The sequence below is a fragment of the Neopsephotus bourkii genome, unplaced genomic scaffold (assembly GCF_033783945.1).
Source record: "Neopsephotus bourkii isolate Nb327-2 ecotype Australia unplaced genomic scaffold, CSIRO-AGI_Nbou_v1 NB_196, whole genome shotgun sequence".
In the NCBI taxonomy this organism is placed as follows: domain Eukaryota; kingdom Metazoa; phylum Chordata; class Aves; order Psittaciformes; family Psittacidae; genus Neopsephotus; species Neopsephotus bourkii.
In genome coordinates, this window is record NW_026900709.1 from 9,811,031 (window position 1) to 9,828,538 (window position 17,508).

The following is a 17,508-nucleotide window of genomic DNA, read 5'->3' on the forward strand; positions in this document are numbered from 1 at the left end:
AAACCCTGTACATTTACTTAGCAATTATGTAAATCAAACACAGTAAATGGCTTGTTTAAAGTGCTCTACAGCTAAGATTTAATAGACCAAGTTTATCCCTAAATTAATACCCCCCAAATTCCCACAAGCTTACAATGCTAACACTAACAACCTCATGGACCAAGGTGCTAGTAGGCACTGTTATACTCTTATTTATTTATTAAATATTAAGAGACAGACTCTGATCTCACTTACAGTTAATGCAAATTTACACTGGCATTGAAATTTACACTGACACTGTAATTGAGCACAGAATCCATCTCCTGGTGTATACCATCCTCAAAAGATACAAAGGAGTTGCAAAAACAAAAGCTTCCTCTTGTATAAATATGTTATAAATAAAATAAGTATAGATACAAATATTGACTACAACAGCAGCTGAATGGGCTAATATTTCAGCTCTTGCTTCCAGAATCTTTTGCTAAAAATACATCTTAAGTGAGCAGAGTGAATCTCAACACTGCTGCATTAGCTACTTGTGACACTACACACCCCAGAAACAATTTATGCACATTTTGAAGCCTTTACTAGATCTTTAGTAGTGAAAGTAGGTAGAAATTTTTTATGCAAAAAAGAATAAATAAATAAAAATTATTAAATATCCAATGTTTGGTACAAATGCTTCATATTAAGTTATTTTTACACATTTACTTAGAAAAATACACTAAATATTTCTACTTCATTGGCTACAAATAAGGACCAGATTATGTATATCCTTGTGTTTTTAAAGAAGGCAAATGTCAATTAGCATCATGCTGCTAGAGTAGACCCATTAGTGCCTGTTCCCACAGCCCCTACACAGACACCAGAGGGCTTATCACAGCTCCTGGTAGATGACGTGGTACAAATGACCAAGAGGCGCATGGCACAAGTTGAACTTCAGCAAAAAGGTTTCGTTTTTCTTGGAGGATGTTTATAACCTGCAGGTTTACTAACGTATCAGTCTGACCTTCACACTTTTTAAAAAGAGCTACCTTTACAAATGTGGATGCTTATCTGTTAAGCCACCATTTGTTCCAAAAAATGCACATTCAAACTGTGAAATATTAGGAAAATACTCTTGCAAATAAACTATATAAAGATAAAATACACTTCAAAGATAGTTTTTATGTTATTCTATAAAGTGCAGAGAAATCCTTCTAAAAAGGGAAATGACTACTTCCTGTAACAACAGTATAATTACAGCAGCTTTTGCATAGCATTATTTATCGAAAATTAAATACTTTCAGTTGCTTCAGGAAGAAAAAGATGGAAAAGTCTCTTCCAGTTCAGATCTTTCCATTGATACTGATCTATTTTCTTCAGGAATGGTTGATGATACCAGATCTCCATTGACAGCACTTCTAGAACAGTGAGCAGATCCTAAGAAAATATCAGTCAGTATTTAATTGTCAACCTCAAAAAAACTCTGTTGATTATTCTATTTGCTAAGTATTTCCTAAACATAAGCAATCAGAAGCATAATTACTCTGGAATTTTCCTGAAAGATCTCAATCAATATCATGCCCAAGGATGATGGATATGGAGAATGTTCAGCTTGTCTAAATCAAGTAATAGCTTATTTTTTGTATAGACAATGATGTTTACATTCTGAAGGACAATAATCTGTGAGGTGCAGACATACTTTCCAAGAGGAACACATGAACTTTTTTTTAAAAAAAGAACTTTTGCATCAATAAGCATTTAATTAAAACATTTTCTATCATTAAAATGAAATGAATGACTTACTGCAAACTGGGCATTGCTAAGCTACCTGACAAGAAAGAATGAAGGATAACTGGAAGGTAGGAGAGGGAGCTTCCAACACAGTAAAAGAAAACCAACAAAAAAAAAAAACCCAAACAAACAAAAAACAGAGACACTGAGCTAGAAACTACAGCTACAACCAAAAAAGCCTTGTATTAGCAGAGGCGCAACAGTCAGACTCTTCTCAGCAGTCCTGAAAAGTATCAGACAGGGTAACTGACATTAGAAGCTCCAGATGGGTACCAATAAAACCTTTGCACTGTAGGAAGCCAGACTGCTGAGCACCTACATTCGTGATGAGACACAGAATAGGATCTAAACTAAGTTTTATTAGCTTGGGATATATATTGGCATATCCTATGCTGGTGGCAGATGAGCGAGGTGAAAGAGGTGGCCACCCTGCATCACGCAAGCATCAGAGAACCAAGGAAATGGTGTGCAGGTGCAAAAACTTGCTTCATGATAGAATATAAAGCATTAGTACCTCTGTGCTCACATGAGATTTCAGCAATGCACAGGCCTCAGGTTTTTTAATCCAAGTGAGGCACTAAGTACTCTGAAAGGAAGCAAGACTAAACTAGAACTAGTCAAAAAGAACCAGACAAAGTCTCCCTGAGAGGAATTAGGATGGAGTCAAAATGACAGCAAGATTCAAAAGGAAAGAAGACAGAACTGCCTACTAACTCAGTAGGCCCATCTAACCAGAATGGAACAATACTCTGACAACAGCATAATTTCTTAATTTTGGGGGCTGATTTTATTTATTATTGGCTAGGCTGCGCTATTTCAGAATAGTGCCGTTCTCTACAAAAAGCAAGCAGCCACTGAAATGAGCCATCTTTCTGCAACGCACTTGGTGGAAATTACCCCGTCACTCACAGAAGTCACAGAAAGTATTTGCTTTGTGACAACAAGCAGGTGGCAAACAAGAGTATTCCACACCACTTACCACAACATCATTCATGTAAGACTCTATTAGTACAAACATCCCTTTTCTGGTTATGTGTCTATTTTGTGAGTAGTCCCACTGATTTAAACACAACTACTCCAGCTGTAAGATCCTTTTCAATATGAATGAAAGCCGTAAGTCAGTCACATAACAAACTACAGAAGTACTCTGATTTGTAATACAGGAGTCCTACAACCAAATCTTTGCAAAAATCAGTAGACTTTTTTCCTCATGCTGATATAGGCTGTAAACGTACACTTTCACACTGCTGTACACAGTGTAATAAACTGTACAGAATGGGACAAAGGAAAACGACTGCTCTCGCAAACTCACTCTGAGAATCTTCAAAGGAAGCATCAGTGTAAGATTCTGTATCAGAGTATGTTCTTCTGCGCTGCTGTGAAAATCGGTGAACAGATGAAACTGGTTCTTTTACAGACTGATTACTCCTACAAAATAAGTGAGATCTATCAGTCAGCATAATCTGTATCAACCCACACAAACTTAATATACTTTAAATTAAAAATAACTTTGGTGCTTATATTAAACCATTAGCATCAATATTTTTCACTAGGCTAAACTAAATATGGCACAGTCACCAGAACATCATTTTCACAATTATAAAGCCTGAAAATGGAAATAATATATTATTTGCATGCAAATAACTCAAAAATCTGAAATACTCATCCAAAAAGAATGTTAGCATTCAAGCTCTATGTCTAATTTAATGGACTTGTCAGAATAAGTCATTTGCATAAAACTGATATCACGAAGAAATTTTTATAGTGCACTAGAGACAGCAGCTGCATTATTTGCTACCAACACCAATAATCTACACCTTTAGTTTTCAAAATTACATCAATTTATGCTGTTTAATGTACTTTCCCTGAGTGAACTATTCTTCTCAACATTTTGATTTTAATGCTAGCAGGTTTAGCAATATTTTTTTTAGACAGAAGAAAAAATGTTAACAAAATAGAAAATTACCTTTCTGAATAGCAAGGACCAGGGTGGCTAATGGAACGCTTCATCTGGAGGGGGGGAAATTCAAAAAACAAACCACACCAAAAAACGTCACAAGCTACTTATATGAATATATGCATACCTACATTAATTTTTACTTTATTTACAGTCTCTACAAAGAGAGAAGAAATCTTTTTATTATTAAAAGCAACCATTCTTAGTTAAAAATCTGATTTAACTTTATGAAAACAGACAGATTGCCACCAATAATTAATGTTTTAAAGCATTCAAACAGGAAACAGTTTATTACAAAAACTACTACCTTGTTTCTATGGAATTCACACTATCTTGCTCAAAAGTTACTCATAGAGCCATTTGTTAATTGCTATGATACACCAAAATATCAAGATATTTTTCCTCTACCAAATGCCTGCTTAATTTACCCATTACACAATAAAGCCATAACCTGCCTCTTGATTCTTTGTGGTTCTTCTACCGTCACTGTCAGATCTCTATGCATATCAAAGAAAGTAACTAATTTAAATCAATAATGATCAGCTTTGCAAGTAAACTGATTGAATATAATGAGACTAGAGATCCAAGTGCAAAGAAAGGGATTCCCACAACAAAATCCCACAATGCAGCTCATCTTGGAATCTATATGTACGATCAAGAAGACATTTAAGATGATTTCACATACACTGTCCTACTAAGGGAAGCAATCAGTAGTGAAGAGTTACCTAAGTAACATCCTCACCTTTTGTTAGATAAGGACATGTTAGATTAATACAAACATTTTGAATTACATATACCGAAAGATATGCTATCTTGCTGAAGTGCTTCAAGCCACAAGGCACTTATCTGTTTAAACAGGAGGCAAGGTAATGAAATTTTTAAGATCAGTGTACAGCTAGCCTTCTAAAAACCAAAGTAACAGTTGAACTGAGGAAAAGCTAAACCTCACGTCATTTATGAGATACTTCATGGAAAGGGTCCTGACAAGTATGATAAATTACTCTGGTCATGTAAAGGCTAGCAAACAAATACTGGGAATGGAAAACTATTGATTTATGTTTAGGACCAGCATTGGTCATAACAGAGTCAAGATTTCAGCTGTTGACATCACAGCACACAACAATAGCATAGTCTTCCGCCATTCTTCCCCCCATCCAACCAACAAAATGCCATTTAGAGAAAAATAGTATTTCAAAATGTCTAAACCATTTGGACAGGTGATGGTGACACAGGAGAAACTAAGGGATCAGGGTGAGGCAGCTGGAACATTTCTGGCTTAAACTTGGCATTAGCAATCTTCACACATTCTTCAAGCGTTGTGATAAACGTATTACATGTGGCACTAAGCAAGGAAGAGGCTTCATTCATGTTCTGAAAATAAATGAAAGCATAAGCAAGAATACAAAAAAAATAATTAGGTGCAAATACAATTCTGCCACCACTGCTCACACACACACTAATTTCCCTCATTACCCCTAAGAACTTCATTTTCCCATTTTATTTAATCAAATGTACACCTTCCAATGAGATTAATTTAAGCAAACAAATGTGACAGCATTATAATTTCTTTCTAACATCTGAATTTCTTTAGGGTATCAATCAACAATAGCAGAATTTTTTTACTGCAGAGCTTGTCTCAGAGTGACAAACATGTATCAGAAGATCATTCGGCAAGATAAATGAACTGCAGCAGAACATAACAGCTTTATTGCTTCAGTGCAAGGAGCCCGCAAGTCAGTTTTACCTCACTGTACATTGACAACAATTTGCTGTGTTGTGACTAAATGCAACCCCTCGCTTTGCCCTAGAAGTGGACAAGAATAATGCCCACGCACTGCTTAAGAATGAGAAGAACAAAGTCATTCATAATTTCCAGTCAACTTTCATTCCAAAGCAGAAATACTAGAATAATTCTACTTGTGCATATTCAGAGAGATGTATCTGCACTGTAGGTTTCCATTACCTGTAACACTAACTTTCTCTGAAAAAACAATGGAACACCCTGCTACAAAAAGAAGAATGGATAAACAAGGTCATTTCAACTCTGCCCACAACAGAGATGTGAAACGACAAATTACTGCATATCTCATATGGGAGTCTTTCTGGCCTTTTAACCAAGTGATAAATAACACAATTTCTTCCTAATGCACATTAGAATTACAGTTAAATCACCCAGGCACTTTATGCACATATAATCACTGTTAGCATTATATACAAACAAGCACTCAGAAACTGACCTTAGGCTAAATCTCCTCTCATTAGGGAGATGAAAAAGTAAGATGTCAACAAAAACTTGAGGTGTATTATATAATTAGTTTCTCCAATGGCATTTGAGAAATTCTATACCTCAATGCTGGGAGGAGAGTGAGTCTCATCATGGTGAACAAATTCTTGTATTGTATGAACTTGCTGCATTAAAAGATCACAGTAGAGACGAAGTTCGGACATTTTGGTTTTAAGAGATTCATTGGTCTCACTTATTTCTATAAAAAAACAATGGAAATATCAACTTACTGCATGCAATGTATGTAACCATTTTAATTTTTAAGCACTTTTCATTTTAAGTGTCAGTTTAAAAATTCACTTTCATTTACTTTTGACGAAAATTGGATTCTGCAGTGAGTCAAGAACAGTACCTGAAGCAGACTATAGTCTGTACCTTTGGATAACTGATGCTAATTTAATGACTATTATGAGAGAGACATAATACAGGAAAGATAAAGTTGAAATCTTTCTAGATACAAGGTAATTCATAAAAAAATAAATGAATGAAATTTACGTCCACAGAATTTGCTGGAAATGGTTACATTAACCCATCCAAGAAAAATTATGGGAAAACCAATATTAACAAGAAAGAATCAAACCAGCAGAAATAAAACAGTGTCACACAGCTACAAACAGTAGGTTTGTTCTTCTAATGACAAGAAATTGGTGGTATTTCAGCTTCTTAAAGATAGAAAAGGTCAATGGAGGTGACCTCTAAGACAAACATCAAGCAGGAATTTACCATATAGATGACTAGAAATAATTACAATTTATATTTAAAGAAAGACAATCAGCATTGGCTTTCTACCACAATATTTGCACTACTATTATCTAAAACCAAGCATTTCAAAAAGCGGTAAGATTGTACATGCTCTAAGAAATACATACATACCTTTTTCTTTTTTTGTTCTGATATCTGCTAAACAGGCTTTTGCACTCCCAAGTGCTACCAGCCACCTTTGCCTTTCAGCTGCATTAACTGCTTTCATATAGAAATGTTGTTCCCCTGGGATGATTAGCTCCATCCTTGTGTTGTCTGTTGCATGAACTTACGATAGAGGAGAAAACAAAACAATTTTGAAGAAAAAAATAAACTCAGTAGCAATTATTTATTAAAAACTGAACAAATTATTTAAGTATTTTTAAGTGTTTATTACAATCCCATAGTAATACAGTAAATCACAATGCACCACTACTAAATATCAAAAAGCCAAAGCTGCTCAACCCTTCTCCCCAGCGTGCCTTCAAGTCAGAAGGAACACAAGACACCAAACAGTATCCAGACTCAAGTACAATGAGGTTCCCTTTCTGCATTAACAATATACTGAATATGAATCTGTAATAACTGTTGTATTCCAAACCTGGTCTAAACATGACAAACTGAAGAGCTTTATTGTAAGGACAAATATTTATGAGGAGTAGACTTAAAAACTGAAGTAATCTCCCTTTGTCGTGGTTTAACCCCAGCCAGACATCTTTTCACCCACTCCCCCCCCTTCCTGCCCTCCCCCTATTCCCGGAGGGACGGAGAGGAGAATCATAAAGAATGCAACTCCCACGGGTTGAGATAAGGACAGTTTAGTAACTAAGGTATAACACAAATCACTCCTGCTACCACCAATAATAGTAATGATAAAGGAAATAACAAGGGAAGAGAATACAACACCTCAGCACCAGGCAACCGATAACTCGCTCCCCCCCCAGCCCGACCAAGCACCAACCGATACCTCCTCCAACCTTGCAGTCCACTTAGCCCTTCCGGGTAACTCCCAGTTACCTCCTGGGCATGACGTGCTGTGGTATGGAATACTTCTTTGGTCAGTTTGGGTCAGGTGTCCTGTCTCTGCTTCCTCCCGGCTTCCCTCCTCCCTGGCAGAGCATGAGGCTCACAAAGTCCTTGGCTAAACCAAAACATCATTTTTATCAGCTTTGTTTCCAGCCCGAAAGTCAAAACACAGCACTGCACCAGCTACCAAGAAAGAGAAAAATGACTGCTACTGCTAAACCCAGGACACCCTTCTAGATGAAATCTGTCTTCAAGTGGCAGAGACCTAGAATGAAGACCTGACAGGGACTTTTGTTTATAGTCTATTATACTCAACACTGCATCATAACTGAATATACTGCTGAGTTTCATGTTATCAACCACAGTCCATTCAGACTCACACCCCACTAGTCATGGATGCAGGAGACTCCACCAAATCCAGACTTCAACTATTATCTTTTCTTCACCAAAACAACAAGATGACAAGCAAGAAACTACTGAAATGGCCAAAAAATGGGATCTTCCACTTCACATTACTGATTTCATCTATGCTAAAGGAACAGCAACAAAAAGGGGTTACTACATGAAAAACACCTATTGGCCCATGTAAAATAAGAACCCCCACTTTTTCATAAAGTATCCACTTCAAAAGCCCAATCATCTGCAGGTATCTGGAAAGACGTGAAGAGCTGAAAACACTTAAGAGTTAGATAATGCCTTCCTATTAGCCAAGGAGGTTGACCTACAGATTAAGATACACCAAATGCTAAACTTACGGTCTGACACAAACAGTTCACTTACTAACTCTACTATATCCATCACTTATGCATGTGGGCAGCTGCTAACTGTGACTAAAGTAAAAATTACTCAGGAAAACAAAAGACTAAACATCTCTGGTTTATAATAATGTCCCCTTTTGGGTCACTGCTGGTGCTCTTCTGAAAAATTAGCATTCATGATTCAGTGTCTGTCCTGGGTTCAGCTGGGACAAAGTTTATTTTCTGCTTTCAGTGCAGTGTTTTGGCTTTAGTCTGAGAATAAGGTTGATAACACACAGATGTTTTAGTTGTTAAGAAGCATTTACGTTAATCAAGGACTTTCAGTTTTCCATGCTCTGCCAGTGTGGAGATGCACAGGAAGCTGGGAGGGAGCACAGCCAGGACAGATGACCCAAACTAGCCAAAGGGATATTCCATTGCACAGAACATCTTTCTCAGTACATGAACTGGGGGCAGTTGGCCAGAAGGGGCTGATCACAGCTTGCCGATGAGCTGGGCATCAGTCAGCAGATGATAAGCAATTATACTGTGCATCACTTGGTTTCCTTGGGTTTTATTTATCTCTTTTAATTTCCTATTAGTATTATATTTTACTTTATTTCAATTATCAAACTGTTCTTAATCCACGAGGTTTTATCTTTTTCCAGTTCTTCTCCCCATCCCACATGGGAGTGAGCAAGCAGCTGCCTGGTACTTAGTTGCCAGCTGGGGCTAAACCACAACAGTGATCTCTTCTACTTCCTTGGCAGCTAAAATTTCATCAAGCATAAATCTATTAATTCTTACCTTTAATTTCACACACAGCCATTTTTATACTTCCTTTGCTGCCTTTGCAAACATCATCCTGTGAATCATAGTATGACAATATCCCATTGTCTAAAACAAACCACCGAGGCTGCCAACCTAGTGAGAATAATGAAAAGTAAGTTCAGCCTAATTACTAAATTGCAAATCAAACTCAGCTCTTTGACTGTTAAAACTTTTATTAAAAATGCAAACATTAAACTATCGTTTTAACACACCAGGAAGTAAACAATCTGCAGAGGCTAAAGATCACAGCCCCTCTATAATAAGACTAGTATTATATGGATATTTTCATTCCCATTCTTTTTGGATGCAAGATAAGCAGTATTCCAGTTTTCACCATATTCCATTCTAAAGCAAACTTAAATATCAATTTAGCCACTAAGGAAGCCTATTTTGAAGGCTGATAAATTATGTACCTCTAAAGAACCATTCTCATTCAAGTGTATTTTTCAGGTAGACTTTCTGGAGACTGTAGGAACTTACTTGTAAGATACAAAAAAGTGACTGATGTTACCAGCTGCTACCGAGGCTCTCCCTCTGCCTATTCTGTGCCAGTGAAAACTTCGTATTTCACTCTAACTTTCTCTGAAAGAAGCCCAGCTCCATTGCTCAACAACAATCTAATGTCAGGTATTATGTGAAGAACTGAGACATGGCTTACAGCCCTAGTCCATTTGTGAGGACAGCATACACCAGCTCCTCTACTAAGGTTTTTATCAACTTTGCATTAGCAAAATTATATAATAATCTCTGACTTTACTACTTTTACAAAACAGAGCAGTTTATGCATAGACACAAAGATCTATGAGAACTCTATGCAGCATCACAACACATACTGAATTACTGTCATGGGCCTTCTCGGATTAAAGTATATTAGCAGTCTTCTTTTCTTTCCTTTTTTCCCCTTTTTCTAATCACAGCTTCATAGAACATCAGCCATTGGAATAGGTGCCCGAATGTCTAATACAACTAAATGCAAACCACTTTGCCTAGTAAATCACCTTTGTTTATAAAAATAGAATTAAAATATTCCAGTAGAGCGTTACAATTAAACTGGCCCACTACAGTCTAGATCAGCTGTTCAACAGAAGCAGATTATCCTTTTATTTTACACTCAACACCAAACTTGAACTTCCTGCTCAGTTAGGGTACTAAAGACCCTGTCCAGTAAAATGCAGCTCAGAAATGCACGAATGTGGTTTTTTTTCCTGCTATACTGTGTTACAAAACATTAACTCTGTGATGCTCTTATCTCCTAAGAGCATGCACAGTTGGTGAGTCAATGCCTGTCTCAATTCTCATAACAAGGGACCCTACACGTATGACTTTTCCAGCCTCCTATTATGCCGGTACTGGAAAAAACAGAAGCAAAGGACTTGAAAGACTCCAAATGCCTCACAGAAGCAAGCTAAAGAACAAAAACACCTCTTCTGATTTCAAACTGGGCAAACAAAGCATCCTATGCTTGACAAAATTTTTAACAATTCTTTAGTTCACAAATTCTTAGATGCACATATATTATTTGGGGGGTGGGGAATAAAGCTGCATTTCTGATTTGCTTTTAATGAAGGAGAAATTAAATGTTTTCTACAATGCTTCGGGTACAGTAACAAGCTCCTTTACTGCCTGGCTTCTACCATCAATGACAGACAGCAAGTCCTACAGCCTATTTCTGGCTACAGACACAGACAGTAGAGTTCCAAGAAAGTTGGTAATAATATCTAAAAACTTTACTGACTAGATTTTGCTTTTTAATTTGCTGCCCTCCTACACTGCAGAAATTGAGGGAATTCCTGAAGCACTGTAATTTTGAAAGGCAAGAGCAGATGCTATCAGCTTGCCAGCACACACTAAAGGAAGGGTTCTGCAGTTTGCTGTTTTAGAGGGCTACTTTTAGCAGAAGTTAGCTGTGTTGGTGTAACAGTCTATTGCCTGCACAGCAATCACAGTTACTGTTGAATATTTACTTCTTAAATAACAGCCTTCAAATGGGAAGTTTATACCAACCACCTCAAGGGCTCATTACCTGTGACCTTTTACATTTTGCTACAGTAACTTTTTTGTTCAGATAAGTGAAAGTGACATTTTCCATTCTATTTTGAAAAGAAACTTACGCTCATCGTTTCTTTCATAACCACAATTTTTCCTATATGCGTTTTCTCCACATTTATAACGAAGAAATGACAAAAATATCTTACCAAATAGCTATTTAATTACAGTACAACTATTCTCTTTCATTGGAACACCAGTATATACGGATATATATTTGCCCAGTAAAAGATTATGCTCTGTACACTTCGCTGGGCCGTTAGAACTGAACACTTCGGGCGGCGCTTCCCTCCAGCCTGTCCTGTTCGTAGTCCCTGACCAACTCAGCAAGGCGCTATCCAGGTCTCAAGGCGCACCTGCCCACCCAGTTCGCAGGGTAGGCGGAGGGGCAGGGCACAGTAGGGTTGGGAGGCTCTGGGGGCCGCCCTGGTGCCCACAGGGCTCATGCTTGGCCGCGGCCTGCCACCCCCTCCCACGCCACACACACGGAAGCGCGCGGGGAGCGCTGCCGAGCCGCACCGCCCCCCCGGGACGGCCCCGGCGCCGGTTCCAGCTCCAGGCCGCCGGTCTCCGGGGTGCCGCTCGGCCGCTACGCAGCGGCTCGGCCTTGAAAACGAACAGCGATCATTTCTCAGCCACCGCGATAAACACAGCTCCCAGCCGCCCCCGGGAAGGCGGGATGAGGCCAACTGCCCCTATACTGCAGGCCCCAGCCGCCTCAACCACCACCGTTCCCTGAGGCCCCGCTCCCGCCGCCTACCCGCCAGGTAGTTGGTCCACTTGTACAGGACGCCCTCCATCGCTCAGAGCCCGACGCTGGGCCGCATCCTCCTGCTCCACCGCGGGGAACTGGCGGCGACCGCCGCGGCGGGGATGGGCGCTCACCTCCCGTCCCCGCCGCTGCAGCTCCCTGCGCGCACGGAGGCGGGGCCGTTCAGCTCAGGCGCGGCGGCCCGCGGCGGCCCCGGCGGCGCCACCCGGCCCGCGGGGCGCTCCGCATCTCCCATGCGCGCCCGACCGCACTCCTCGGCCCCGACAGCCCCCGTCGTTGTTTCCTGACGTCCCTTTCACTTCCTGAGTGGAGGGGGCCGGCTCGCAGCACCGCCCACCCCGGAGCTGCCGCTGCCTGGGTTTAGGCCGGGCCCATCGCCGCGACTCAGCCCCCGCCCCGCCGCCTAGCGGGTCCAGTGCCACGCCGGCGACCTCCTCTCAACGACATGGGCCGCGGGCTACTGCTACTCCTGCCGCTGGCCTTGCTGGCCGCCCAGACGCAGGCTGAAGGCGGCGCGGCGACGGAGGAGGTTAAAATAGAGGTGCTGCACCTCCCTGAGGTCTGCAGCCCCAAGAGCAAGAAGGGGGATCTGCTGAACGCGCACTATGACGGTTTCCTGGCCAGCAACGGATCCAAGTTTTACTGCAGGTGGGCTTCCAGGGCACTGGGTAGGGTGGAAGGGAAGGTGGGCCCCAGGCCGGGTGGTGTACGTGGCAAAGCTGTCTCATCCCCAGGAGCCCTGGGTCCCGCTTACCCAGCCAGAAGGGTTACCTCGGCTGGGTAAGCGGGACCCATTGTACCCCCATTTTGGGCATAGATTGGGGTCCATACTAATGATGTCGTTTCTCCCCATCTCAGCCTTTTTTGGTTCCGCGGAGAGAATGCAGGATTTACCTAGGGTCAAGAGGGACCAGCACCTAGATGAGCTGTAAACCAAAGCCACCCCTTGACACTGACAGCCAGTTTGGAGGGTTGCTGATAGCACGTCACATGGAGAACCCCTTTAGCAGAGTGAAAAAACGCCCACTGTATAATCACTTGCCATGTTCTGAGCTGTAATCTGTACAGAAAAACTCGGGTTTGGAGGAGGAGCTCTGGTAGGGATGCAGGCTATTTTAGACAACTTCCACATAGTTCGCATTGTGCAGGGCACCCTGTAGTTACACTAGTGGCTTGCAGTATTTATGCCCCTGGCCTATCTCTGCTTTCTTCCTTGATTCTGCTGCCATCCTCGTTGTCCCAGTGTTAGCATTTAGGTTTTTACTTTTTCACTCTGTGCCATCCATTTTCAGGCTGTTTCAGCTTCTTCAGGCTGTTTTAGCTTGGTTTAGCTTGCCTTACACAGAAACCATTGTGCGGAAGCTTTATTTTTGCAGTGCCTTGCTTTTAATGGTGGGTGGTCCATCCTACTGAGCTGGGACTCACCTGGGCAAGACCTATGGAGGAAGATCTTTTCCTTCCTTCAGGTACCTGGCTCAGTCCTTACCCATACTGGACTGATCAGACAAAAGCATAGTTTAAAACAAAAGCTTAGTTTAAAATCTTTATTAATTCCCTCCACTTGTATCATTTAAGAAAAAAAAATTAGTATAGGATAATTCTACATTTAACTTTTTACTATAATTTTTACTTGCATTTTTTGGTGGTTTACTTGTTTGGGTTTTTTTGCCTCTGGAAGCAACTGCTTTTGGCACATAGAGTGGTTTTTTTACTGTATTTCTAAAAGAGATTGCCTCTTATACATCTCAAGATTTGACCTTAATTATAAATGTAGACAAAGTGTTATATATTCTTGCGCTGTAAGCATTCTTGTGTTCTAATAATTTAATGTATGCTTTTACTGACTACTAATATATTTATATATATATATTATATAAAAAAAAAACACCTAAACTCAGTGTTACCCATTCACAACTCTTTTAATAGCCGGACGCAAAATGAAGGTCATCCAAAGTGGTTCGTTCTGGGTGTTGGACAAGTCATAAAAGGGTTAGACATTGCTATGATGAATATGTGTCCTGGAGAAAAACGGAAAGTGATCATTCCTCCATCACTTGCATATGGACAGCAAGGATATGGTAAAAAAGTTTTAATACTAAACTTTGTCTTTCCTCTGTTACACCCTTTCTAACACATTATTGTAAATGACTCTTCAGAATTGCTGTTCCTGTTATTTGTGGAGGCACTGAAGGTGATGACTGCAGCTGTGCATCTTAATCCTGTTCATTCCTATGCAGTTTAAGTAGTCCTCATAGGCCCGCACCCAGGCTTTGCAGTTTGCAGTAGAATTCAGGACATGGGACCTCATGTATTTTTCCAAGTCTTTCCATAATACGAAAAATTGACAGCAAGAGGAAAATCTTCATTATTCATATCAGCATTTTTTGTCTTGATCTGTTATATTTTACTCATGTTTCTGTTATTTGACTCTTACTCAGCCTTTCAGTGACATTCTGCATCTTCTGAGCAAAATGGAATGTAGTCCAGTGCATGCCACAGAATTATCCAAGTATAAATAGGTTGTTTAAAATACTGCTTACATTCTGAATGGTTAGCAGACAATATCACGTTACGTAATTGCAATAGTACAATGCATTAAATCTGACTTGAATTCAAGATGCTTAAGTGTGCAGTCTAGTTAAAAAAAAAAGTTAGAGTTTTTATGCAGTGTTTCAGCACTTAACTGTAGATAACTTAAATTCAGCTCTGACTAGAGTGTAGTAGTTTCTGTGAAAAGGTAGCTCCTGCACGATAACAATGGCTTGGTAGTGATACTGTGTCAGAATTCCATGCACCAATTTTGTCTTTCATACAATTCCATTGTAGCCATTGAAGTTCACTAGGAATAAATTTTCCCCCTTGAGCATAATGTCTCATAAGTCTCATAACAACAAGGAAAAACACTGATACAAATCTTTAACACTAGTGTTGTTTGTTCTAGGTAGCATTTCAAGAAAGTGTTATTTCTCCTCAGCATACCTGTCCTCTGCGTATGTCTCAGCGTATTCCTGCATGCTGGGGAAGATGCCTGCCTAATCTTGATTAAAAAAGATGCATGTGGCTTTCTAAATCTTTACGTATCTTTCCTTTGTTGGTATGTATGTTTGTAAACTACTGGTACTGAATTCTAGTATTTTATCTTTCTTCTGTAAATAGTGTATAAAACATGATTTATATTCAGATATTTAAAGCTTCCACATTTCTAAAGTTTGTAAGAGGAAAATTTTCTGAACTCTAAACCTTGTCATTTTTACTATGGATATTTTAGATGAATAGTGTGAATAATAGTTTTGTTTACCTTCTGTTTACAAACAAAGTAGATTCTCTAATTTTTCTTTAAGGATGAGCACAAGCTCAAAATTCTGTCAAAATTTTGCGGTTACAATGTCATGCTCAGTGACTTTGGCTATGAATAGAAGCAACTTGCATGTTTACATTTTAATTTTATGCTGCATGATTTCTTGATGCTTTTTTGGCACTATTTTACATCTCATTAGTTTGTTACTGACTCTCTTCAGTTCCTTTTTTCTTTGCCAGATGCATGATATACTGACCTATAAGGCAGTGGTGTTTTTACATCAGATACCAGAAAATGCTTTGACACAGGAATAATTAAGTCTAATGTATTTTTTATTTCAGAGACCAGACAAAATATTCTAGTAGTTTGTGATTGTTTTTCTTTGGGGGGGGCTAGGATTTGTTTGTTTGTTTGAGGGTTTTTGTGTGTGTGTGAATAACTTACATTCTGTTGCTTCTTTCTAATGATATGTATATTTTAAACATTATTTTACATCAAGACCTTTAACATAGGTATAATTCATAGTAAGTTGGTAAAACTTGATTTTTCCTGCTTGTTTCTTCACATGGAAAATACATATGAGCATTGCTCTTTTCATATAATCTTTAAAATCAGATTGCAGATACTGAATAAAGGCATATGCCTTAGAACCACTCTCTCAATAAAATCCATCATCTGATAGTATGTGAAAGAGTGAGAACTTCAGAAAAACTTGTTTTTCATGATAACACAAACCTTCTTAATTTTTAAAAGTACCTGAATTGATATGAGCAATGTAATTTCATTTCAGGAAATTTCACTATTTGCAAATCTCTCTCAAAATCATTTATCTAACAGAATGTGAACAGTCTTGCTGTCTAGCTGTATATATTTAAATTCAGAGTTTAAGGTTAATATTAACACTGCCTTTTGTAACAAAACCCCAAGACTCTTTATGTGTGAATTCATCATGTGTGTGATCTCTGACCCTAGTGTCTTATTTCTTAAATGCTTTTTTTATTCATAGCACAGGTCAAGATTCCACCCAATGCAACACTGATCTTTGAGATTGAACTTTATGCAGTAAATAAGGGACCTCGCAGTGTTGAAGCATTCAATCAAATCGACAAGGACGGTGACAAGAAACTCTCTGAACTTGAGGTAATATGATGTAACATGAAATAAATAATGTATAAAACTATAGGTATAGCTGCATAGCATTATCTTTACATGAGGTGCCTCTGCTGCAGTTGATCGTGTAATGCTTCTGTGAGCTTACATAAACTACACCATGCAATTCTGAAATTTGCTTTAATTCCTTAGTATGTCTTGGACTTGCTGGGAAACAAACTTAAGGTGTGTCTGCCCTGGAGTCACAATAACTTATATATATATACCCCAGCTGTCCTTGAAGATAGCTTTTGAGTACTGTCATAAAAGCCACAACGGTTGGACTTTTTTCTTCTAGATAAGCCAGTATTTGAAAGAAGAATTTGCAAGAGACGGCAAAAAACGTCATCCGTCAGTCCATGATGAAATCTTAGCTGATATATTTAAGAAGAATGACCACGATGGAGATGGTTTCATATCAGCAAAGGAGTACAATGTCTATCAGCATGATGAACTCTGAGTACTTAGAAAAATCTGTGGCCATTTTCTGGACACTGAATTTTAAATAGTAATAATTTTGTCACAGAAATTTTTGTATTTTTTTTTATGGTGACATCTTTTTATACCTCTTAAAATGACTGTAAAAATCTTATTTTTAGCATTCAACTAATACAATGTTAGATATCTCAAAAGAAAGAAATAAAATTGAAAAACACTATGATCTGTTATTTGTGGTTCCTGCGTTATCTACAGTATTACTCAGTTGGTTTTCTCATTGTGTAAAATACTGATGAAAATAATAATTTCTGTCCTATCAAGCACACAAAAATGGTTTCAGTACCTGTTGACATCAGTTATGTTCTAACTAGTTCTCTATCTCCTATAAAATAAAAGGGGAAAATAAAATCCAAGGGACATATCTGTTAAACTTCTTCAGGCTCCTAGGCCAGCTTCTTGGGGAATTGCTGTTTA

At 39.0% G+C, this 17,508-nt stretch overlaps 2 protein-coding genes across 3 annotated transcripts; one reads left to right on the top strand and one right to left on the bottom strand.

The window, feature by feature from the left end:
- Positions 1 to 1,031: 1,031 nt before the first annotated feature.
- Positions 1,032 to 12,456, bottom strand: PLEKHA3 (pleckstrin homology domain containing A3). 2 transcript variants are annotated; one of them, XM_061379402.1, is made up of 8 exons: positions 12,138 to 12,451; positions 9,308 to 9,424; positions 6,870 to 7,025; positions 6,059 to 6,195; positions 4,919 to 5,083; positions 3,722 to 3,765; positions 3,068 to 3,183; positions 1,032 to 1,401 (listed from the first exon to the last, which is right to left on the bottom strand). In XM_061379402.1, exons 1-8 carry the CDS (start codon positions 12,175 to 12,177, stop codon positions 1,274 to 1,276), a joined length of 903 nt encoding a protein of 300 aa, XP_061235386.1. In that variant the 5' UTR covers positions 12,178 to 12,451; the 3' UTR covers positions 1,032 to 1,273. The 2 variants fall into 2 exon arrangements, with proteins under 2 accessions (XP_061235386.1, XP_061235393.1); XM_061379409.1 differs by lacking the exon at positions 9,308 to 9,424 and having other exon boundaries at positions 12,138 to 12,456.
- Positions 12,457 to 12,556: 100 nt separating this feature from the next.
- On the top strand, positions 12,557 to 17,254 carry FKBP7 (FKBP prolyl isomerase 7). The gene is made up of 4 exons (XM_061379422.1): positions 12,557 to 12,797; positions 14,076 to 14,227; positions 16,454 to 16,587; positions 16,895 to 17,254. The coding sequence occupies exons 1-4, from the start codon at positions 12,595 to 12,597 to the stop codon at positions 17,054 to 17,056; spliced, it is 651 nt and encodes a 216-aa protein (XP_061235406.1). The 5' UTR covers positions 12,557 to 12,594; the 3' UTR covers positions 17,057 to 17,254.
- Positions 17,255 to 17,508: the final 254 nt, after the last annotated feature.

Coding starts and splice junctions, on each gene's coding strand:
- FKBP7 (XM_061379422.1), top strand. CDS start 12,595: ATGGGCCGCGGGCTACTGCTACTCCTGCCGCTGGCCTTGCTGGCCGCC. Junction 12,798..14,075: donor GGATCCAAGTTTTACTGCAG/GTGGGCTTCCAG, acceptor CTCTTTTAATAG/CCGGACGCAAAATGAAGGTC. Junction 16,588..16,894: donor AGAAACTCTCTGAACTTGAG/GTAATATGATGT, acceptor TTTTTCTTCTAG/ATAAGCCAGTATTTGAAAGA.
- PLEKHA3 (XM_061379402.1), bottom strand. CDS start 12,177: ATGGAGGGCGTCCTGTACAAGTGGACCAACTACCTGGCGG. Junction 9,425..12,137: donor GTGGACCAACTACCTGGCGG/GTAGGCGGCGGG, acceptor TATTCTCACTAG/GTTGGCAGCCTCGGTGGTTT. Junction 3,766..4,918: donor CACCATCACCTGTCCAAATG/GTTTAGACATTT, acceptor CCCCCCCTCCAG/ATGAAGCGTTCCATTAGCCA.